The following is a 24,637-nucleotide window of genomic DNA, read 5'->3' on the forward strand; positions in this document are numbered from 1 at the left end:
TACATCATCTATTTTATATAAAAATTACACCCAATTCCTGTCACCCCAGCACTTTGGGAGGCCAAGGCAGGCAGCTAGCTCACTTGAGGTCAGGCGTTCGAGACCAGCCTCGCCAACATGGTGAAACCCCATCTCTACTAAAATACAAAAATTAGCTGGGCGTGATGGCAGGTGCCTGTAATCCCAGCTACTCGGGAGGCTGAGGCAGGAGAATTGCTTGAACCTGGGAGACAGAGGTTGCAGTGAGCCAAGAGTGTGCCACTGCACTCCAGCCTGGGCGACAAGAGCGAAACTTCCTCTCAAAAAAGAAAAAGAAAAAAAAATTACACCCAAATATAAATCCTGCCTATAGACCAGTGTTCTTTAACGGGGGATAGTTTTGTTTTGCTTTACCCTTCCCCCAGGGGACATTTAGCAATGTTTGGAGACATTTTTCATTGTTAGAACTGAGGGGTGCTAAGATATTGCTAAATATCTTAGACTACGTAGGACAGCCCCTCATAACAAAGAATTATCCCAGCCAACATGTTAATAGCTCTGAGGCTGAGAAACCCTGATACTATTATTTTTATTTTAGACTACTATTTTTCAAACATTTTACTATGAAAATGTATAAATATACAAGAAAATATGAAAGAATTAGCTATATTTTTAAACTGTAATAAACAATCTTGGATACTTACATACACATTGTAAAATACGCTCACATCCCTTATATTTGTTACAAAAAAAGTTTATGTAAGTACTGTAGTTATCTCGTGGTATTAACTATATGAATTTTCTAATTTTGTTTTCCTAAAACGAGAACATTTAGAAATAAGGAAGGGTAGGTAGGGTGGAAGATAAATCATCTGCTTGCTTGGTTCTGCATTTTCTACTTTCTTTTGGCCTTTGCATCTGTGAATATTATAAGCTGGAAAGCCTTCTATTTGTTGTTGACGGATAATGGTTTTCTTTTATTATGGGTAGTTGGACAGATAACAACATTGGAAAGGAAAAGCTTAGTGTAATGTTTACATGCTCATTTCAATTTGTTTTGGAACATGTACAACTGTTACTTCAGCCAATGAGCCCAATTAATGGAAAATATCAAATCAGTAATATGTTTTATAAGGTGTTGAGATTGCATTAAAATGGTGAAAGATCACCTGATAAATGACAAAAGAAAGATTGAATTTTACATGTCTAATTCATTTTTATTTAAAGACTGAAAGACCTAGTATGCTATTAAGTTTTCATAGAAGCTTCCATAAAATGTCTTGTAGGTTGGTTTTTACATGGAGTTGGGTTCACATGGCCATGAAGACCTTAGATATGACTGAGCAACAAGTTTACTTCAGTTCTTCATAGAACTTTTATTTTTGGAGCATTAAGTCATATAGCCCCAGACTGTTCACTGCACAATTGAATCCATGATTCTTATGTACTAAACTTGTATTGGCTTCTATTAATACAGCCTAGCAAGTAAAATGGAATTGGTAATTTCCTGATTATTTTGATTTTTGAATATGGTTCTTAGTCATAATTGCCTCAGCAAATTGTAATCTTTTAACAGGCCACTTCTTTTTATTCCTAGCACATAGCACAATTCCTGGCACATAGGAGGTACTCAGTAAATATCCTTTCAGTGGATTTCCCAATGAGGATAGAGAACCATGCAGGCCTACGTTATCCAAAATCAAACAATTTCTAAATGTTCTGTGTACCAAGAGGAACAGTCAATTTATTCCTTTTGCTTTACTTTTTTTTTGTCCCATAGAGTTAAAAGGAATGGGAAAGAGTGCAGTTTTTGACAGCAGTTGTTATAGAATAGCCAAAATGTTTTACTACTCAGTTTCAGGTGATCATAAGTATTTTTCTGAAGTAAACAACTCAAATGCTAATCATTTAGAATCCAGGGACCACTTAGGACATTTTCTTCTTCAGAATATGCATTGATTTCTGGTGTTTTTGGATATTATTAACAGATGAGTACGTTGAGATTATAGTCAGCCCTTTGAGTCAGCTGCTTCAACTGAAGGTCAGGTTTTAAAAATAATCTATAGGCCGGGCACGGTGGCTCAAGCCTGTAATCCCAGCACTTTGGGAGGCCGAGAGTGGATGGGTGGATCATGAGGTCAGGAGATCGAGACCATCCTGGCTAACACGGTGAAACCCCGTCTCTACTAAAAAATATGAAAAACTAACCGGGCGAGGTGGCGGGCGTCTGTAGTCCCAGCTACTCGGGAGGCTGAGGCAGGAGAATGGCGTAAACCCGGGAGGCCGAGCTTACAGTGAGCTGAGATCCAGCCACTGCAGTCCAGCCTGGGCGACAGAGCGAGACTCCGTCTCAAAAAAAAAAAAAAAAAAAAAAAAAATCTATAATTATTTTTTCTCCAACATGAAGTAGGAAGAATGAGAGATGTTAGGAAAATTTAAAGTTTATTTAAAAATTTTTTATTACTCTTTCTAGTTCTCAGTTTTCTTTCTCTAACAGCAATTATTTATTCAAGATACTATGCATTTTGACATTTCTTGCTATTTCATAAAACTACAAACAGCGCCTGCATATTTATTTTTGTATATGTGTTCTCAAAAGTGTTCATTATGCTTTCAAAAATGAGGGCAACATAGAGAACTCCTACTGCTTAAAATGGTAAAACTATATGTTATTGTCTTCTTGTGGCAAACAGAGCGTTGCCTTACGTGCTAGAGGTACAGAAGGACAATGAATCCTGGCTCTCTAGGGATTTACGGTAATATTGGAGAAAGGAATAAAAGAGAGACGAAATTCAAACGATGATATAGAGTGCAAATATGAAACTCATGTGAGAACCTTACCCTAACTCACATGTTTGTCCTGTAACCAGGTATATTAATCCATCAAATGTAAAAATCTCTTCAATTCAAAAGGAAAAATAGTGTAAACTGGATGAGTACCAAGAAAAGGAACTGCCTATAGTGAAAAACAAACAAATACACATTATTTTAAAGCAAATACATTGTTTTCGAGGCAACATTTTTTTAAAGTAATAGGATATGCCATGATGTCATTAATAAAAACTTTTTTTTTTTTTTTTTTTTTTTTTTTTTAAGACGGAGTCTTGCCCTGTCATCCGGGCTGGAGTGCAGTGGTATGATCTCGGCTCACTGCAACCTCCACCTCCTGGGTTCAAACAATTCTCCTGCCTCAGCCTCTCGAGTGGCCGGGGTGACAGGAATGTGCCACCATGCCTGGCCAATTTTTTTGTGTTTTTAGTAGAGATGGGGTTTCACTATATTGGCCAGGCTGGTCTCAAACTCCTGACCTTGTGATCCTTCCACCTCAGTCTCCCAAAGTGCTGGTATTATAGGCATGAGCCACTGCACCTGGCATGTCATTAATAAAAACTTTGAGAAACCTTTTTTAAGTTATCCCTAGAATGTTATTTTTCATTGTATAACTTACCGATCTTGCTAAAATACTTAGTATCTAGAACTAATATTTTAAAAAAGAGAGACAGTTAGGTTTTCAAGAAATTTAAGTTTTTAGTTGTTGCTCTGTACAGTGTTTGAAATTTCTAGCATAGCCCCTTCATAAGAAGGCAAATCTTGACTTGTAAGTAGTCTGTAGAAGGCAAAACATTTATATGATCTGAAGAGAAAGCAGAGTATAATTATAAATAGTCTTTAATACTGTATTTGAGGGAATTATAATGTTGTAAAGAAAGTGGACCTGTGACAGATAATGTCATACCCTACCAGTTCTATTCATTTCCTTTTCTGATCTAAAAGCAAGTGTGCATCTTCTACAGAGGCCTCTCTAAGTTGTTCCTTGGGCTTAGCACAGTGGTTAAGAGTGCTGGCTATATGACCAAAGGTAGGCTCCTTAGCTTTTCTAAACCTAAATTCTGTAAAGTGGAGTTATCATAGCTGGTAATTATTGAATACTTACCAAATACTAGGTATTTTACTTGTGTTATCTAATCTTTGTAGCAGCTCTATGAGATAGATGCTATTATTATCCCCATTTTATAGCTGAGGAAACTCAAGGCCCACATATGTGAAATAATTTGTTTATGATCACACAGCTAGTAAGTGACTAAGGCAGGTTGGCTCTAGAGCCTGCATTCTTGAGCGCTATGATGCAGCTTCCATGGAATGATTCTAGCACCTATCTCCCTGTAGCGCATATGGGAGGATGCATACATAAGATACTGTATGCCATGTACTTACCATGGTGTTTAACATAGAAACTCAGTAAATATTAGTTATTGTAATTATTACTCCTTTCTTTTAAAATGCTAGCTTCCTTGACCATCTAGAAATGCAAATGTGAAAAATTAATATACTGTATACAAATGTTTCTGAGAGTTTTTGAGTGTAACTTGGTTCTGTATAATTTGTTTCTTAACAAACTGATTATGTTGACATTCAATCATGTGCCTGAAAGGGAGCTCAGCTATTGATCTTCCTACTTTGTTTTAGATTTCATTTTAGCTTTTTCCATGAACTTCTTTATCTCTGTTGTAGATTGATTCACAACTACTGAAAGCAGTGACAGAGAAAACATTTATTTACTGTCATTTTATTTCTGAGTTCTCTCTTTGCTTTCCCAGTTCCTGAAATAGCATCTGCTCTCCTCCCCCCAAGTTTTTAATCATATCATGATTCTTTTTGTTGTTTTTAAAATAGGGATTTGGCCTATTTTAAAATGTTTTCCCCCTTTTAAGACATCATCACTCCAGAGATGACAACAGCTGTTCAAGAGCCAGATGCCACTTTATCCGTGGTGACACAAGAGCAGGTTGCTACCCTGGAGCTTATCAGAGACGGTGGCAAGACTGAGGAAGAAAAGGAGGACTCCTCTCCTGTGTCTGACGTTCCTGGTGTTACTCAGCTGTCAAGAAGAGGGGAGCCTCTGGCCACTACAGTTTCAACTACAGTCATCCCTTTGTCTTTTGAAGTTACTCCCACTGTGGAAGGTCTGTAAGGGAGGAAATTGGACTCTGTTTTGGGGGTGGATCTCTTCTGTTAAGTGGACAAGGAATAGAATGAGTGAGGCAGTGGACATTGGCAGCCGACGTGCGTGCGTGCATACACACACACACACACACACACACACACACCCCCTTTACCTGGAAAGGGGTGCGAACTGTGTCTTGTTTGAAGAGGTGTGACAGAGCCTTACAAGGACAAGGGTTGGCCGGGCGCGGTGGCTCACGCCTGTAATCCCAGCACTTTTGGAGGCTGAGGCGGGTGGGTCACGAAGTCAGGAGATTGAGACCATCCTGGCCAACATGAGACCCTGTCCCTACTAAAAATACAAAAAATTAGCCGGGTGTGGTGGTGGGTGCCTGTAATTCCAGCTACTCGGGAGGCTGAGGCAGGAGAATGGCCTGAACCCGGGAGGAGGAGCTTGCAGTGAGCTGAGATTGCACCACTGCACTCCAGCCTGGCGACAGAGCGAGACTCCGTCTCAAAAAAAAAAAAAAAAAAAAAAAAGGGACAAGGGTTTAGTTTGTAAGTAAGGTCTCCTGGTGGCTCACCTCTGGGTCCTCACAGGCCAGACCCTCTGAGAAGGCTCTAAGGCTCTTCCTGTTTGGTAACTGCTGCAAGGAGCTGGGGGCGGGGGGGGGGGGTGGGGATGAGGTGAAAACAGTGTGGACCTGAATTTGAATCGCAAATTTGGCTTTCACTAATATTGTGGCCTCAAGCTAAGTTTCTTAACTTCTGTAAGCTTTGGTTGTTCACCTCTAAATAATGCCTATCTGTTTTATAGGTTATTTTAAGAATTTGAAATAATGTCTACAAAGTGCTTTCTATATAGGAGGCCCTCAAATGCTCTGATCTCTTAAAGGCAGTGAAGTTTTTAAAGCTGTGTGAAAGCTACTACTGTTTCAGAGTCTCTGGACTTGGGAATTCCTGGGGCTATATTTGGCTGCTTTTAAATTGACATTCCAGACCCAGATCAAGGCTCTTACTCTATGACTTGATTTTGAGAAAGACATTCTGTCTTTCCAAAGTAGTCTTTGAAATATATTTTAATACATTTTTGTTAAATATTTTACCTTTGGCAATATGTAATATAAAATCCTACAACATCCATAATATTGCCAATAGAATAAATGGGAGATTAAAATTTAAAAACAAAGTTCTGATTAGAGATAATATGTTTCCTGGAAGACAACACATTTTCCTGAAAGTCTGTTCTTTGAGGAGTTGGATTAATACAGTATGGGAAAGGACAGCTAACCCAAGTGCCAAACTTACTGTACTGTGTGATACTGGTTTAATCATTTCTTGCCTAAAAAGTGAAAGCACATGCTTACATTTGCCATCATGATTATCTTGTGGGTCAAGTCCTGTCTGTTGTGTTTGGCAGAACAAACGGACACAGTCACAGGGCCAGATGAGGAGTTCACACCAGTTCTGGGATCTCCAGTGACACCCCCTGGAATAATGGTGGGGGAACCCAGCATTTCCCCTGCACTTCCTGCTTCGGAGACGTCCTCTGAGAGAAGAACTGTTGTTCCATCGATTACTCATGTTAATACAGCTGCCTCGTATGGCCTGGACCAACTTGAATCTGAAGGTATTCATGCTTTGAAGGGGATCTTTTCAAGGACTGGTTGAGTGAGTCACTGAGCAGATGTTTTCGAGAAAGAATTAAGTGGGAGTATATTCAATCTGCAGTATAGATCAGAGGTCAGTAAACTACAGCTGTGCCAAATCTGGCCTACCACTTGTTTTTGAATGGCCTGTAAGCTAAGAATTGTTTTTACCTTTTGAAATGATTGAAAAAAAGTCAAAAGAAGAATATTTTGTGACATAGAAAAGTTATAAAAATTCAAATTTCAGTGTTCATAAATAAAGCTTTATTGGAACACAGCCATACTAATTCATTTACATATGTATGTGGCTACTTTTGTGCCACAGCGGCAGAATTAAGAAGCTGTGACAGAGACTCAGTGGCCCACAAAGCCTGAAACATTTATGATAGGGCCCTTTATAGAGCAAGTTTGCTGACTCTGCTATTATCTGTGGTTCTCAACTATAGTTGACCATTAGAATTACCTTGGAGAGCTTCTGAAACATCCCAGTGCCTGAGTCACTCTCCAGTGATTCAGATTAAGATGGTGCGGGGGTGGAATTTGGCATCAGCATTTTAAAAGACTGCCTTAGATGACTTTGGTATTCAAGCTGGTTTGAGAATACTAGATTAAGATGGAGATCTTGAGTTTCCCCACCACATTTTCTTGGTTGCAAGTTTTAATGTGGATTGTATTTTAACAGCATTGCTCTGGTTGTTAATGCTGGGTTATTCTCCCTTAGTAACATCTCTGGGTTAGTCTGTGCTACTATTTGGAGATAGGCAATTTCTTTATTTGCTAAGACCAAGAAATTCATGCCAAATTGTACTTTCCAAGACATTGGCTTTCAGCATGTCAAAGAAACTTGGGGCACGGCTGCCTATCAACAAATAAGAAGACTAGAAATATGACACACAGTCAATTGATCAGCATTTTGGCAGGTGAATAGCTCCTGGCTGGAGATACAAAATGTCCAAAGATTTATAGAGCAGAATTTCTTAAATTAATCTGAAACACTAGTAAACTTTTGGGCACTCAATTAGCCATGTGTTTGCTGCAGGAGAAGACATAGGATGTGCTATTATTTTGTTTTGTTGAAAGCAGGGAAGGTGATTGAGCTAGGTTTGCAGCTGACTCTGTTACAGACTTTCTGGGTAACACTGGTTGGCTGCTGAGAGAGAAACATGACATTTTAGGAGCAGCGTGGAGAATTCCAGAGAAACATGACATTTTAGGAGCAGTGTGGAGAATTCCACAGTAGAAGGCTGGTTTAAGAAATAGATAAAAGTGGGCTCAGGGGCTAACAGCTCTTGCATTCCACATTGAGATAAATACTGTATGATATGACTTTGAGTTTAGTGTCTCATATAAACTGTCTGTTCTCCTTGATGCCATCTGGAAAAAGCAGGTTTCCCTAAATTAACCTGAGTTTGACATGACAGCTTTACCCAGCAGGGCTCATTAAATCAGAGAAAAAAAATATTTGTGAATAATCCATACTTGTGAAACTGCAGTAATTTTCTAAATTTAGTAGATGATGGCAGTTGTATTGAAATATGTTAGAATTTTCTGACACACCTGAGGTGTCCTGGGGTTTTAGTTCTTTTCTTCTACACAATTCAATTTTAACTACTTTTTGATAATATATTTTGTTAGTTTTTGGTCTAAGTTATCCTTGTCATGGGTTACAAAAACATTTTTGGTCAAAAGGTATTATTTTTGCTACATTGTTGGGCTTAAGATTTTGAATTAGCACAGTTTTACTTGTAAATACCAAAGAGTACAACTTATGTTTAATTAGTATACATTAATAATACCACTGTTAGTTTTATGCTGGTGCATCTAGTCCTCCAAAAGCTGAATTGACTGCACTGATTTAAACAAATCAACCTACTAGACTCCTGGATGTATTGGAGGCCTCCATTTTCAATGCATGTTTTTCTACCTTGCCGAGGAATATAAATGCAGCTTGAAGCTTTGACTGGGTGAAACATTTTAATTCTACCATAAGCTTATGCCTAGAGGCAGGTAATTTTTTTTCTTATCTAGAACAGTGTATTACTTATGTCAAGTTATCCGCCTTTCTTGTTTTAGTCTCTGTGATGTGTTTATATGTTATTTTAATATCTTGCTTTTCACTAGGGGGCAGGAGCATTTCTCTGGGAAATGAGGTACTTTTCTCCATGGGATTTGGAAAGGGACATCCCTTGTTAGACACTAGACACCAAAGAAGAATGAACCTTTATGGAAATTTCTGAATCCACAGCTCTGTTTATCCTTTAAGAGATAACTGACAACCCAAATCACTCTAAAAATGATGCCTACTTCCACCCTGTCTTCTTCCTTGCTCCTCACATCTCTACAATATGATGACTGAGAGGGGGTATGAGTTTCTAAGGGCTGTCATAACTACGTATCACAAATTGGGTGGCTTAAAACAACAGAAATTTATTCTCACGCAGTCTGGAACCTGCAAGTTGGAAGTCAAGGTATAGGCAGGGCTCTGCTCTCTCCAAAGCCTCTAGGGCAGGAACCCCAGGGTTTCCTTGGCTTGAGGCAGCATGACTCCAGTCTATTCATATGGCCTTCTGTGTCTCTGTGCTCAAATTTTCCTCGCTTTATAAGAACAGCAGTTATTGGATTAGGGCCCATCCTAATGACCTCATCTTAATTATGACCCTATTTTCAAATACGGTCACATGCATTGGTACTACCAGTCAGGACTTGAACCTACCATTTTGAGGGACACACTTCAACATGTAACAGGGGGACTGCTTCTGAAGAGTTTGCCAGCTGTCCATGAAGACAGGTGCTACCTGAGTGATGTGAACTGGTAGAGTGGGAGAAGTTTTGGTGTGTTTTCCATTTCTTAGTCACTGAAGAAAGCCTGCCTTGATAAGTACATGCCACCTTGTGCATATTTCAGTGTCTTTTATCTTGTCAGCAAAAGTGCAGTTTGATTTTTGAAGGGATAATGGTTTATTTTCTACCTTGCCTGATACATTTGGCTTCTATGTCTGACTTTTTTTTTTAGGGAATAAATATTCTCACAACGATAAATGTATTATACTCATTTCAGGCATAACTCTACAAGAGCTGTATTCAGCGTCTTTGAAATACAAACATAACAAAAATGTTCTTTTTATTAAAAATAGGATAATGACAAATTTTATACACATTTTATAACTGCATAAATTAAGTTTTGGACATGATCTTTATATAGGTTGATTTTCTTCTCTTGTTGAATATTAATGTCTTTCCTGCTCCAAAATGCCAACTTAAAATTTCTGATTACTCTTGAAAACATACTTGGAATTTATTTGGGTTAACTCTTTAAAATATTTTAGTACTGATATTTCTTACCTACTTAAAGAAGTCCCACTTTCTGCATATTAGAAATCTGTCTGAAGATATCTACTTGCTCTAAATAAATCAAACTTTTAAAAAATTCTTTCTGTATACCCCCATGGAAGATGGAAATTAATCTGTGCTCTAAAGTGATAATAATAATTCTGTAGAATGGAAGGTTGTTGCTTTGGCAGTTCCATATTCAGAAAAATCTATTGTGGGTCTATTTGTGTCAGATAGTAGGTTTCTAAGAACATGTGGGAGATAAGAGTATAAAAACAGATTTCTCAGATCCTGTGATTAAGTCTTTGACTGTCCTCCCTCCCACCCCCCACACTTCTTCCCTTAATATTTGGAAGTCAATATCTGGGCCTTCCAGCTAGCGGGAAGTGGGGAGCTAGTTAGTGCTTGCCATGGTGCAGACCAGACAGGAACAGGAACACAGTGACAGGAACACTGAATTTGCTTGGACTCTTCTGGGTTAGGTCTTCTGCAAGAAAAAAGCAATTCCAGTGTTCCTCATCTGGAGAACTTGAATTCTTGATCGGATTGGTCTTATTTAATATCTTTCTGTGGGCATACATGTTGAGTGTTGAGTATAATCCCATGATATTATCTCAACCCTGTATTAGTCTGTTCTCATGCTGCTAATAAAGACATACCCAAGACTGGGTAATTTATAAAGGAAAGAGGTTTAATAAAGTGAAAGAGGTTCCACATGGCTGGGGAGGCCTCACAATCATGGTAAAAGGCAAAGGAGGAGCAAAGTTACATCTTACATGACAGCAGGCAAGAGAGCTTGTATAGGGGAACTGCCCTTTATAAAACCATCAGATCCCTTGAGACTTATTCACTATCATGAGAACAGCATGGGAAAGACCTGCCCCCATGATTCAATTACCTCCCACTGGGTCCCTCCCACGACACGTGGGGATTATGGGAGCTACAATTCAAGGTGAAATTTGGGTGAGGACACAGCCAAACTAAATTAAATCCCCATTTCCTCATTTGTTTCAAAAGGCCCACTTATAGCAGGCCTTATGAAACAAACTCATAGTGATTGACTTGCTGGAGAATTACCTCCGTGAATGGTAGCTCATGCCTGTAATCCCAGCACTTTGGGAGGTCGAGGCAGGCAGATCACAGGGTCAGAAGATCGAGACCATCGCAGCTAACACGGTGAAACCCCGCCTCTACTAAAAATACAAAAGATTAGCTAGGCGTGGTGGCACGCACCTATAATCCCAGCCACTCGGGAGGCTGAGGCAGAGAATCACTTGAACCTGGGAGGCATAGGTTGCAGTCAGCTGAGATCACACCACTGTATTCTAGCCTGGGCGATAGAGCAAGACTCTGTCTCAAAAAAATTAAAAAAATAAAAAATAAAAAACAAAAAAAATAAATCCAGTGGAGAAGCTATGTTTCTTTCTTTAATAACTTAATTTTTTAAAATACAAAACCAAATATATCCTTTAACTAGTTTTTTCTTTTCTGAGAGTTTTTCCTTGCTTTTCTAAGACTGTTTTGTCTTAGAAAATTTCTGATTTATATTTAGTTTTTAAATGATTGAATTTTTGACATTTTTTTTTCCCAGCCAGACACCATACATGGGGCAGAAAGCTGTCATTATTTTGTCACTCATTGTTTAATCTATTTCAGAGACATCCATTTTCCTGCCTTCATGTGTGCACATGTGTGCATGCATGTGTATGTGTGTAATATCATGGTTGTTTTTGTCCTCAGAACAATTTCAATATTTATTTGCAGTGTCTCTTAATTTCCTCTGCTGAAGAGATAGTGGTATTATCTCTCTTTCCTTATCTGGGGTTTCTAGTTCTGTCCCCTTCCGGGGTCTTCTTTACTGATAACAGGAATTTCAGGAGAAAGTCATTTCTGAAAAGTGTGCCTTCATTCAGGTGACTGAATGATATTCTTGGCAGTCTGGTGGCCTCATACTGAAGCCAATATCTTTGTCTCTTTCTTTTATCATCAATCAGAAAAAAATTGGGAAATACATTGTTTAAGTAGCATTAGGAAGAAGATTTTTATTTTTATTTTTGCAGTTGCAAGATTTAATAGAGTGAAAACAGAGCTCCCATACAAAGGGAGGGGACCCAAAGAGGGTAGCCGTTGCTGGCTCAAATGCCTAGGTTTATATCCCGATCATTGTCCCTCCCACTGTGCTCTCAGGCAATAGATGATTGGCTATTTCTTTACCTCCTCTTTTTGCCTAATTAGCATTTTAGTGAGCTCTCTTTACTATCTGACTGGTCAGGTGTGAGCTAAGTTGCAAGCCCTGTGTTTAAAAGTGGAAGCGGTCACCTTCCCAGATAGGCTTAGGGATTCTTAGTTGGCCTAGGAAATCCAGCTTGTCTTGTCTCACAGTCCTCCCTCTCAACAGGAAAACTCAAGTGCTGTTGGGGAGGTTGGCCGACGACCGCTCTAACTGCTTCCTGCTGAACTGGGGTGTAGTAGGGGTTGTGCAGTTGAGATTTCCTTGGGAGGGGTGCCTTCGATGTCATGAACATTGGAGCATGGGCTAGCAGGCCGGTCCAGGAGTTCATGGTAAATTTTAGTTATGGACTGCATTTGGGGCTCCATTTGAAGAACGATTTGTAGTTTTACAGCTTCGATTCTGGAAGAGACAAACTTAACAAAGAGGTTAAAAATTCAGGGATTGAAATGTATGGCCTGCAGTGCAGGGGATTATTTCTTCAGCGAACTTCACAGGCTCTGACTATCTGCTTGATAGTTTTGAAAAGGCCTAGGTCCAATAAATAATGATTTGGCCATGTGATGGGTGCTATCAATGGCTAAGTGAAAGGTTTGGTGAAGGGTTTTAAGTAATTTCTACTGGTTAGCTGCAGGCAAAAGTATTTTTCCTTCTTTGGTGGCTAACCATCTATAGGGGAGGAAAGTACCTCCTTGTGAGGTTCCCTATTCTATTTTTCCTGCTGAGTACTAGGGCTTGGTTTCCCGGAGGGGATTACCCCATACTAGGGGTCCTTCTATAAGCATTTCTAATGGAGGGTCCTGCCTTGAGGCTCTTTTGGCTTCAATATCCACTTGGCAGTTTCCTTTTATTTTCCTTTCCTTTCCTTTCTGATGACCCTGGCAGTGTAAGACTGTCACCTCTTTAGGTTTCTGTACAGCCAATAATAATCTCCTAATGACTTCCTGATGTTTGATAGTGTTTCCTTGGAAGTTAAGAATTCTCTTTCTCTCTATATTGCTGCGTGGGCATGGAGGACTAGGTAAGCATACTTAGAGTCTGTATATATACTTATCCTTTTTCATTCTCCTAATTTTAGTGCCCAAGTGAGGGCTATTAGTTCTGCCAGCTGAGCACTAGTTTCTGGAGTGAGGGGATTACCTTCAAGTATTCCGTTATCACTGACCACTGCATACCTCACTTTTCGAAGTCCTTTTTCTACAAAGGAACTTCCATCAGTATACAAGTTGAGGTCGGGATCAGTCAGGGGAACCTCTAAAAGGTCCCCTCGAGCAGCATAGGTTTGAGCAATTACTTGTTGACAGTTATGTTTTATCTTTTCTTTATTGTCTGGAAGAAATGTCGCTGGGTTAAGAGTTGCACAAGTGCGCAGTTGCAGCACTGGCCCTTCAAGTAATAGAGCCTGATATTTAAGTGAATGGTTGTCTGACAGTCAAGTCTCCTTTAGCAGTGAGTATGCCATTCACATCATGAGATGTCCACACAATAAGATCTCTTCTCTGTATCATTTTAACTGCTTCAGACACTAGGACTGCTACTGCTGCCACTACCTGTAAACAATGAGGCCAACCTTTTGCCACTACATCAGTTTCCTTACTCAGGTATGCCACGGATTGCAAGCTCATCCCTTGGACCTATGTGAGGACTCCTAGAGCTACTCCTGTTTTTTCTGTGACATATAAAGAAAAGTCTTGCCCTGTTGACAAACTTAACACTGGGGCTTGGGTTAGGGCCTTCTTTAGGGCCTGGAAAGCTGCCTCTGCTTCAGGTGTCCATCTTAATAAATTCAGTTTTGGCTTTCTGAATTTCCTTAACTAGTGTATATAATGGTCTGGCTATTTTGCCGTACCTGGAAATCCATATTCGACAGAAACCTGTTATGCCAAGGAACCCTCTTAGTTGCTTTAGGGTTTGGGGATGAGGATAAGCCAGTATAGGCTGGATACATTCCCTACTGAGGGCCTTGGTACCTTTGGATAATTTTAGCCCTAAGTATTTAACCTGCTGTGAGCAGAGCTGAGCCTTTGGTTTGGAAACCTTGTAGCCACAGGTAGTGAGGAAATTTACGAGCACTTGGTGGCTTGATGGCACAAAATTTCTGAATGGGCGGCTAAAAGTAAATCATCCATGTACCGAAGGACAAGAGTGTCCAGGTATGAGAATTGGCTCAAGTCTTGGGCTAATGCCTGGCCGAATAGATGGAGGCTATTCCTGAACCCCTGGGGTAAAAGAGTCCAGGTGAGTTGAGATGTTGGGTTTGAAGGATCTTCAAAGGCAGATAAACATTGAGAGTCAGGATGTACAGGGATGCAGGAAAAGGCATCCTTAAGGTCCAGGACTGTAAACCACTCTGCTTCCTCTGGTATTTGGGAAAGCAGAGTATAAGTGTTAGGTACAGTTGGGTATAGAGGGACAACAGCCTCATTGATAATCCTGAGATCTTGCACGAACTCTCCACTGTCCGTTGGGTTTCTGTACTCCTAAAATTGGAATATTGCAGGGGCTATTGCATGGTTTTACTAGGCCTTGGGCTTTTAGGTCCTTAATCTTTTGGAGTCCTTGTTGGGCCTCAGGTCTAAGGGGGTACTGCCTTTGATAGGGAAAGGAGGCGGAATCCTTTAGTTTAACTTGAACAGGATGGGCATTCTTTGCTTGTCCATATTGTCCTTCTGTTGCCCAGACTTCAGGATTAATTTCTTCCTCAAGCAGGGGACAACAAACGGGTGTTCCTTCTCCTATGTTCAGGTGTATAATGGCCCCTGCTTTTGCTAGAATGTCTCTCCCTAACAAGGAAGTGGGGCTTTCAGGCATAATTAGAAAAGCATGTGAAAAGAGTTCCTCAGTCACAGCTTAGTGGCTGGGAGAAGTATCTAGTGACTGGCTGTCCCAGGACCCCTCAGATAGTGACAGATCTGGAGGACAGTTGTCCGGGACAGGAGACTGAGACTGAGAAGGCCGCATCAGTGTCCAGGAGATAGTTAACCTCTTGGCCCTCAATGGTCAAGCATACTCGGGGCTCTGTGAGGGTGATGGCATGGGCTGGTGCTTGCCCCGGGCACCCTCAGTCCTGCTGCTGGATCATCTCGTTAGTGGCTTCTGACTCAGAGGACCTTCATCCCCTGGGGCAGTGGGCCTTCCAGTGATTCCCTTGACATAAGGGGCATGGACGAGGGGACGGCTTATTTCTACTTGGACAATCTTTTTAAAAGTGTCCTTGTAGACTGCACTGGAAGCAAGCCCCATTAGGCATTCGATGTGCCCAGCCTTTCCCTTTTCCAGAGCCTCCAAAGTCCGCTTGCCTGAGGGCCATGACTAAAGTGGTGGCCTTTTTTTTTTTTTTTTTTTTATCCATTTGTCCCGTTCCACCTGCTCCTCCTCATCTCTATTATAAAAAACCGAGGTTGCCAAGTTCAATAGGGTTTCTAAGTTTTGCTCCCGGCCTGAGGCGGACTTTTGAAGCTTTTTTCTAATGTCTGCAGCTGACTGACTGATAAACTTATCCTTTAAGATTAGTTGGCCTTCAATAGAGTCAGGTGACAGAGAGGTATGCTTTCTCAATGCCTCCCTTAGTCTCTCCAGAAAGGTGGTAGGATTTTCTTCTTTTCCCTGTGTTATGGTGGACATCACTGAATAATTCATAGGCGTCTTCCTAGTTTTCCTTAGTTCTTCTAGCATGCAAGTTTGCAAATGTCTGTGGCACCAATCTCCGTGTTCTGATTTTGTGTCCTAATGAGGGTCTACACTGGGAACTGCCTGCTGGCCTGTGGGGAATTGTTCTCTTTCTTCTGTTGTCATCCTATCATTGACCTGACTGAGATAACAGAGATCACCAGACTCTCGGGCTGCAGTTATGGTGGCACTTCCCTCACTGGGGGCTAGTGTCTGATTTAGCAGTAACATTATATCTCTCCATGTCAGATCGAAGGATTGTCCTATCCCTTGTAAAACATCAATATAACCATCAGGGTTATCTGAGAATTTACCTAGGTCTATTTAATTTGTGTTAAGTCTGAGAGAGTAAAAGCTACATGCACTCTGGCTGGGCCGAATTCTCCTCCTCCCACTGCTTGGAGGGGGCATAATCAGGGAATATTGACACTCCTTGGTTCATTGTTTACCTCTTTGTCTATCTCCTTGTGGACCGTTTGGGTTGAAGGGGGATCCTTATTAGTTGGAGAAGGAGTCGGGAGTACGCTGGGGTAGGGAGGTAGACTCTGAGGGCTTCCTGTAGGGCATAAATCCCACTTTTTACATAATTGCGAGTTGTCTTTTTTTTTTTTTTTTTAGATGGAGTCTTGCTCTGTCGCCCAGGCTGGAGTGCAGTGGTGCGATCTCCACTCACTGCAAGCTCCGCTTCCCGGGTTCACACTATTCTCCTGCCTCAGCCTCCCGTGTAACTGGGACTACAGGTGCCCGCCACCGCGCCTGGCTCATTTTTTAAAATGTATTTTTAGTAGAGACGGGGTTTCACCGTGTTAGCCAGGATGGTGTCGATCTCCTGACCTCGTGATCTGCCCGTCTCGGCCTCCCAAAGTGCTGGGATTACAGGCGTGAGCCACCGCGCCCGGCCGCGGGTTGTCTCTTAATGAAAAGAAAGTTTGTACATATGGCACTTCACACCATTTGCCTTCTTTTCTACAAAAGAAGTCTAGCTGTAAGATGGTGTTATAATTTATACTTCCCTCAGGAGGCCAGGTTTCTCCCTCTTGAAGAGGATATCGTGGCCAGGCGGTACTGCAGAAGAATATAAGTCATTTTTTTCTTAGTGTCTGAGGGTCAAATTGGTCCTAATTCTCCAGAATACATCTTAGGGGCATTTTTGCCTTGGGGGGAATGTTTCCAATCTGAAAAAAGAACATAGGGATGCCAGCACCCCTGGGCATTTTGCGATGAGCATTAGTCCTATAGCGTCCTCTATGGTCCTAATGCTTATTCCTTTCCAGGGTGCATAACCACCCATGGACCTCTGCTTATCGGATTTGTTACGCTCACCAATGTAGCTATATAGCAGTCCTGCACCCCTTTTCCCACCTTCTTGACCACAAAGAAAGGGGTCTGGGCTGCTGGATTCTAGTGGTCCTTTATCAGCATGCCCAACATTGCCTTCCTACTCAGGGGTGAGTCCTAGAGCTGGGCTGGGTTCCTGAATATTTCATAACAACCTAGCTGCCCCATCAAGATGCATTCCTGTAGACAACAGTTCTTATGCAAATTCATTTCACAGAGGGTGTAGGTAACTTTTTGAGTCAGGAGTGAGATAGTGAGATAGCCTTTTTTGATTCTGTAAGTACTTTAAGGCTTGACTGAGTGCAAACAGCTCGCACGTTTGAGGAGACCAATTAGGCAATTTTTCTAACTCTGCTTCCACAAGAGTCTCCGTGTCAATTACTGAATATCCATTTTGGTTTTTCCCTCAATCACCTGGGATGAACCATCTATCGTCCTGTCCTGAAGGGAGTTTCCTCCTAGGTCTGGTCAGACCTTTGTATAGTAACTAAGATTTAAATCCCCTATTAGGAAATCTGCTGGGTTAAGGAAATTATCAGTGGTTGGTGTTAAATTACCTTTTTCTAACAGAATATCCCCATACTTTAAGATTTTTCGAGTTAGTAAGCTACCTTTTTGCTTTTTTGACTTAGTTCTGAACTGGTGAGGTGTGCTCACAATGAGGTTTCCTCTAAAGGCTGATTTTCTACTTTCTTCTGTTAGCAAAGCAGTTGCCACCACAGATTGAATACATTTGGGCCTCCTGCTGGTTCCTGGGTTAAGGATTTTTGATAGGAAGGCTACTGGTTGTCAGTGGCCTCAGTGCTTTTTGGCTACGCCCTTATTTACACTGACAACGAAGTGATATTGGAGTGTTATAGGGTCATGGAGAAGACCTTCAATTATCAATTATAGGTTTTAAATTTACCCTGGCTTTTAAAGGAATAGGGCACACTGTTTTTTTTTTTTTTTTTTTTTTTTTTTTTTACTATTTCTATCTTTCTCTTTTTCTCTTTGACTCCCTCCTTCTCTCTCTCTCCTCCATCTCTCTCTCTCTCTCCTTTCTCTCTCTCTCTCTCTCTCTCTCCTCCGTCTCTCTTCTGTCTCTCTCTCCTGTCTCTCTCCCTCTCCTTTGTCTCTCTCTCTCTCCTTTGTCTCTCTCTCTCCCCTCCATCTCTCTCTCTCTCGTTTCTCTCTCTCCTTTGTGTGTGTGTCTCTCCTATATCTCTCTCTCTCTTTCCTCCATCTCTCTCTCTCAGCCATTTACAAACTTGGGGCCCTGGCAAGGGTGGTAGGGAATGGGTCCCACATAACTGCCCATGTCGAGAGCTGTATGCCTAAATTGGAAGGGACACCAGGGACAAGACTCCCTGGCTTTATAGCCTAGATGCCTAAGGATGCAGCGTAGAGCTTCCCTAGATCCCTTTGGAGATACAGCTTGCTAGGGGAAATGAAAGTCTGAACTGTTAGCACCTAGGAGGCAGGGATCAGAGGAAGTAGATTCAGAGGTAAGGAGAATTTTGGGGCTACACTTTCAAGAAAGTCGTGGTCGGGACCCAGGAGGTATGGGTCAGAAGGAAAGGTAGGGGTGCATGCATGGGTGACTGTTGAGTAGAGACTTCTGGCTGTGCCATGATCTCAACCGGCTGATGCTGGAGGGAGTTCGGGATGACAGCTTTCTGTCTGTAGTCAGCCGTCAGCTTCCCCAGGAAAATTGAAAGTGGAAGCTGGCTCTAGGCAGACCAACATCCCCAACACAGAAGGGTTAGGGGTTGTTAGAAAGCCCTTCCCCAGATAGCCTCACACTTGTGTCTTAAGTCCAGCAGCCTTGCTAATCGTTTTTAACTGGCCAACAGGTGGCTGGTATTTTCCTCTAATTCTACGGAAGGATAGGACAGAATACCAAGTGAAAGTGGTCCAATATTACTCACTGCTTTGGAGGTCCCTTTGTGGTCGCCAAAATGTTACCAGGGGGTCCTTGCTCCCAGAGCTCCCAAGATGGTGGCGGGCTGCTTCCAAGATGGTGACAAGCCTCCTGTTCTCTGACCTGGGGTTCTTGGCCTCACGGGTTCCAAGGAATGGAATATTGGGCCATGCGGTGAGTGTTATAGCTCTATTAGAAGCCGTGGGTCAGGTAAGAGAACCATGGAACCCAGTAACTAGTGTTTAGCTGGATTAGGACGAACCTGGGCACTTAGCCGTGCAGGAACAATGGCAAGCCTTTAGCCCGATCGGGAGCAGCAATGGGCACCTCGCTGGATCAGGAGCACAGCGGACACCCTGCTGGATCCAGAGGGATGGAAGTCAGAGTTGGGTCTGCAACGGTGGCAAACAGCAGTGGTGGACGGTGAGCGAAAGCTCAGCTCGAGCCATAACAAACACGGACCAGAAGAGTGCAGTTGCAAGATTTAATAGAGTGAAGACAGCTCCCATACAAAGGGAGGGGACCCAAAGAGGGTAGCCCAAGATATTTTTCTTTAAAGATCCACTAAGGATACTTAAGAGCTCATGTAACTTTTATGGGAGAAGCGTCTGCTTTTTACCTGCACTTTAATTCACAAAATCAATTGTTTTGCCCTCCTCATAATTACTCATTTTCAGACTCTTTTCTTATTATTTCTCAATTCTCATGGGAAAATTCTCAATTCTCAACTTAGAAGGCAGCTAGAATGGATGAATGATAAAGAGTATTCAAAATCCCGTCAGGAGGCCATATTTATAAAACCAAGTTTGGTTTTTCCTTTGGTTGCTGCTGTGTGGTATATGATGTTAAAGATCAAGAAGAGTGTGATAGGTTTGAACTGTCTCCTGCTACTTGTGATTCTGTAGTGCGAGATTATGAATGTTCAGTCTGTGTTAAGAATGGGCACGAGTATTGGCTTTTGTTCTTGGAAATGCTTTGGATTCTGCTTTAATTTTGCCTCAATGACAGAGCCACTTAACTGATACACAGTGGAGATGACATGGAAAAGAGTATTCCATGGAATATGCCCTTCATTTGATTTTAATGGTGAACTCAGTGCTGGCTCTTTCTCCCCCAGATGCCTGTTCTGTTGAATGGGAATTAAATAAAAAATAATTTTATAACTATTAACATGATCACATGAAACATCTAATACTTATTGCCAAATATGTTGGGGAAGGATGAGGTTTCCTTTTCTTGTTTTTATTTTTGTGTCATTTTAAGTGTCTTACATGACAGATTATGAAACACAGAATTGCTGGTGATTTCAGTTATCAGTTGCCTCTTCTGGTAAGTCATTTTGTTGTCTTGTCCTGAAATCATTGTGCTTTCTTTGGCATTTATGACAGAGCTCTATTCCTAAGTACCTGCATGCTCTGTGGGTTAGTACATCCATTACTTAGCACTCAGAATGGGCATCACGTTTGCGAATAATGCTCACATAGCCCGTGGTATTTCAAAAATATTTAAAATCAATATTGTGAGGTATTGCCATAAAGCTGTGTTCACAAATTCTGCTGTTGAAGAAAGATACCTGACATTTACTCTCATTTTTCTGGTATGCTTGCTTGCCACAGGGAATTCATTTATTAGTATAATTGCAATTAAGTAAACTTTGTAGAGTTGGTTTCCCTCATCTGTTTTGTGTGTGTGTATGTGTGTGTGCATGTGTGCCTTTTTTTGCCAGTCCAGCACTGCTTAGTAAGTTTACCTTAGGCAGTCATAAAATTATACAGAATGGCTCATGATGATAAAGGATTTAGCTTTGTACATATTCAGTGGTTTTATTTATTCTTTCATTTATGTGTGCATTTAACAAGTATTTATTTGGCTATTCAGATGATACCAAGAATAATTGTGGGTGGATCTTGCTCTTAAGGGAGCGCAAGTGCTAGTAGAAGAGGTAAGACAGATACATACAAAACAGAAATGCAACATAGAAGTGAGGACTAAACTCTGATTTTTTAATCTTGCCCAAATTCCTATCTAAGGAATAGTCTTGGCCTACAAATCATAAATTCTCATCAGATGGGTTTTATTTAATCCTATATATCTTGACTTACTTTCCAACCTGACTCTGGCATAACAGAGGAAGGACAAGGAAGACAAGGAAGAAAACAAAGATATTTTACCCCAAAACGTGTTTCTTTGCCATATCTTGAAACGGCCCTGCAAAGCTGTCCTTTGTGGGGGAAAATGTGCTTCTGTAAAGAATCTCCATTAACAGAGCTAGATCTTTTTCTTCCAGACCCTCCCAATCCTAAAGAGATTAACTAAAATCTGAATAGGAAACATTTGTCACCTATTGTTTCTAAGGGCAGCCACTATAAGACTTCAAAAGAACTTTGGTCTCCACAACTTTATCTTAACGTGAACATTCCCTTTCTATCAATTCCAGGTCTTCCTGACCACCTTGGGCACATGTTCTCAGGACCTCCTGAGGGATGTGTCATGGGCCGTGGTTACTCATGTTTGGCTTAGAATATATCTCTTCAAATATTTTACAGAGTTTGACTCTGTTCATTGACAGAAGGCAGAAAGGACCACCAAAAGAGGACTCTAAGTCAGGAGAGAAAAAGGACTCGGAGTCAGGAGAGACTTCAGTTCCATCCTAGAAAAATGCTGGATTGGTGTATATCCCTGTGTGTCTTTGTGTGTGTGTGTGTGTGTGTGGTGTGGGGGAGTGTTTGTGTTATAGATTTGTGTATATATGTACAGTAATGTGCTGTATGATGAAGTTTTGGTCAACAACACACCTCATATATGACAGTGGTCCCATATGATTATATTGTACTTTTACTGTACCTTTTCTATGTTTAGATACACAAATACCATTGTGTTACAGTTGCTTACAGTATTCAGTACAGTAACATGCTCTACAGGTTTGGAGCCTAGGAGCAATAGGCTATACCTTATAGCCTACGTGTGTAGTGGGCTACACTTTCTAGATTTGTGTATGTACACTCTATGATGTTTGCATCATGATGAAATCACCTAATGACACATTTCTCAGAATGTATCCCCATTGTTAAGTGATATATGACTGTATAATTTTATTGACAATTGTAGAAAAATGAGTGGGAACAAACCTAACAATATGGAAAAAATTCTAAAGAGTGGTGAATAGATACCATATACACCACACTAGCAATAAATTATTTTATAGCCATGCAGTCAACCAAGTCATAGCTCACTGGTTAGATGAATTATTTCTTTTTTTTTTTTTTTTTTTTTTTTTATTTTTTAGTAGAGACGGGGTTTCACCGTGTTAGCCAGGATGGTCTCGATCTCCTGACCTCGTGATCCGCCCGTCTCGGCCTCCCAAAGTGCTGGGATTACAGGCTTGAGCCACCGCGCCCGGCCGAATTATTTCTTAAGAATAGCTTTTAACAACTGGAGCAGCTGCTTTTCCATGAAGAAGAGGCAATCAGGTGCTCAGCCTCAGGCTAATAAATATCTAGTTTACAGTAAACTAGGTATTTCTATAGAAAGAGATACGTGTCCCTTTTGAGGGTGATGTTCAGATTCCTGGCAAAAGGATTTGTTCTGACTGTTTAATCTGGGCACAGACTCCAGGGTTGAGAATCCCTGTGGGCAGTGGTCCAAGCAGGGCTTTCCATGTGTGGTGGCTTTTGTGCATATGCTGAGGCAGACCCGTAGCTTGGAACTAGATGTGAGTGGTAGAAATTTCAAAGATATTTTAGATGTTTGCAGAAAATTAAGGCATTTTCAAAGGCATGATGTTTCAGTATGAGGATAGACATATGTAAGTATTCTTTGATTGGTGTAAACATGAGAATTTTATTGCATTGGAGGACAAACCATTACAAACCTTAAAAATGTATAGAATAATGTGTGGATGGCATCGACTGCGCTTTATCAAGCTGTATTCATAGCCATGAAGTTTTGCCATTGGACTACCTCTTAACATTTAAATGAATGTATACCCCTGAGGGAAAAGATTAGAAGAAAAATGTAATACACCAATTTAAATGGCCTTACAAGATTTAAAAACTATCACACTTGGAAGCATTAGGTTGTTCCTGAAAGATTTACATTGATTTTGCCCTCATTTACCAGGGTCTTTTCTTCTCCAGCCGTTCTGCCTCCTTCTACATTGCTTATCTCCAGACACAATAGGCTACAGAAATTTCTTCTTCTATTAAAACAGCATAAAGAATCTGCAACGTTTTAGCAGGAGAAGGAGATTCTTCAGGTGGGCAGGAGCCTGGCTGCTCCCTCTGGATTTTTTCAAGGTGTCTGCTTCACATGCTCTTTGAGGAATCCTGTTTTCTATTAAAACTCTGGCTCAGGAAGAGATATACATCCTTTCACTTGTTTCAACTGAAATTAGTAGAAATTTTTTAAAGACCTGGCTCAAACCTAAGGGAACACAAAGCAAACCGAGAAAGTGAAACAAACAGAAAATGAATTAGATTCGCCAGGTACATATTTCTATCTGATCTTCGCTAATGAGTTTCTAGGGCTTATGGGCCCTGACCCATTCCGTGCTCTGTCTGAGTGTTTTATATTCTATTCCCAAAGCACTGGAACAATATTTCAAGCACTTTGCCAGACTTTCTGGCATCTCAGTGCTTGCCTATTTTTTTTTTCCCTATGTAAAGGGTAAACTTCTCATTTTCTACTCCCCACCCCTGCCCCCACATAGAAGAGCCAAGACCAAGATATAAATTTCTCCTAGGGCTTACCACCAAGTAGTAGTGAGCCCTACCCCCTGCATACAGATTGTCTGTTCTGTTTACAGGTTGAAGGACACACGTTTAATTCCTAGGCAATGACAGTCCTACAATTGTCATGACTAATACCATGTACATGCCACTCTTCAGATAAAATTCCATCCCAGTTAAAGGTATGATTCATTTCCAGGCAGTATAGCACTGTTCTCACCACACAAGAAATATACCCATATGATTAAAAGATCATTCTGTCACATTCTCTAGCAAATAATACTCAGAGCTTCTCTGCTCCATAACCGGGGAGCTATGAAGTTAAGAGGCCAGGAAAGAAACAGAAACAATTTAGCTCAAACCTTTCTCCTCTATGAAGCCTTCTGGACCACCCAGCCCACACTGATGAGTAGAATAAGTGAGTAGAAAAAAGCTTTCTCCCAGCACTTTGGGAGGCCGAGGCAGGAGGATCGCTTGAGGCCAGGAGTTTGACACTAGTCTGGGCAACATAGTGAGACTCCACCTGTATAATTTTTTTTTTTAATTAGCTGGGTGTGGTGGCATGTACCTATAGTCCTAGCTGTTCAAGAGGCTGAGGTAGGAGGATTGTTTGAGTCCAGGAGTTCGAAGCTGAAGTGAACTGTGATCACACCACTGCACTCCAGCTTAGGTGATAGGGTGAGACCGAGTCTCTTAAAAAAAAAAAAGTTATGCTCATTTGAAACATATACGTGACATAACTTAATGAAAATTGGATTGGAGTTCTATAAAGGCATTTAAATATTTATTTTGAAGAGGAAGATAAAGTGTTGTTCAGTTTATTTCCATTCAATCAACATATACTGAGTGCTTATTCTGTGTGAGGCAC

General features: G+C 41.0%; 1 protein-coding gene across 2 annotated transcripts in view; it reads left to right on the plus strand.

Moving 5' to 3' along the window:
- ARMH4 (armadillo like helical domain containing 4) overlaps nt 1-24,637 on the plus strand; it is a 157,069-nt gene that overhangs the window by 14,443 nt on the left and 117,989 nt on the right. For both annotated transcript variants that reach the window (XM_050799721.1, XM_050799722.1), the window contains exons 4-5: nt 4,692-4,943; nt 6,344-6,553. In XM_050799721.1, coding sequence (XP_050655678.1) covers nt 4,692-4,943; nt 6,344-6,553 — 462 coding nt within the window. The remainder of the gene's footprint in view (nt 1-4,691; nt 4,944-6,343; nt 6,554-24,637) is intronic.

Source organism: Macaca thibetana, chromosome 7, assembly GCF_024542745.1.
Source record: "Macaca thibetana thibetana isolate TM-01 chromosome 7, ASM2454274v1, whole genome shotgun sequence".
Taxonomy (NCBI): Eukaryota; Metazoa; Chordata; class Mammalia; order Primates; family Cercopithecidae; genus Macaca; species Macaca thibetana.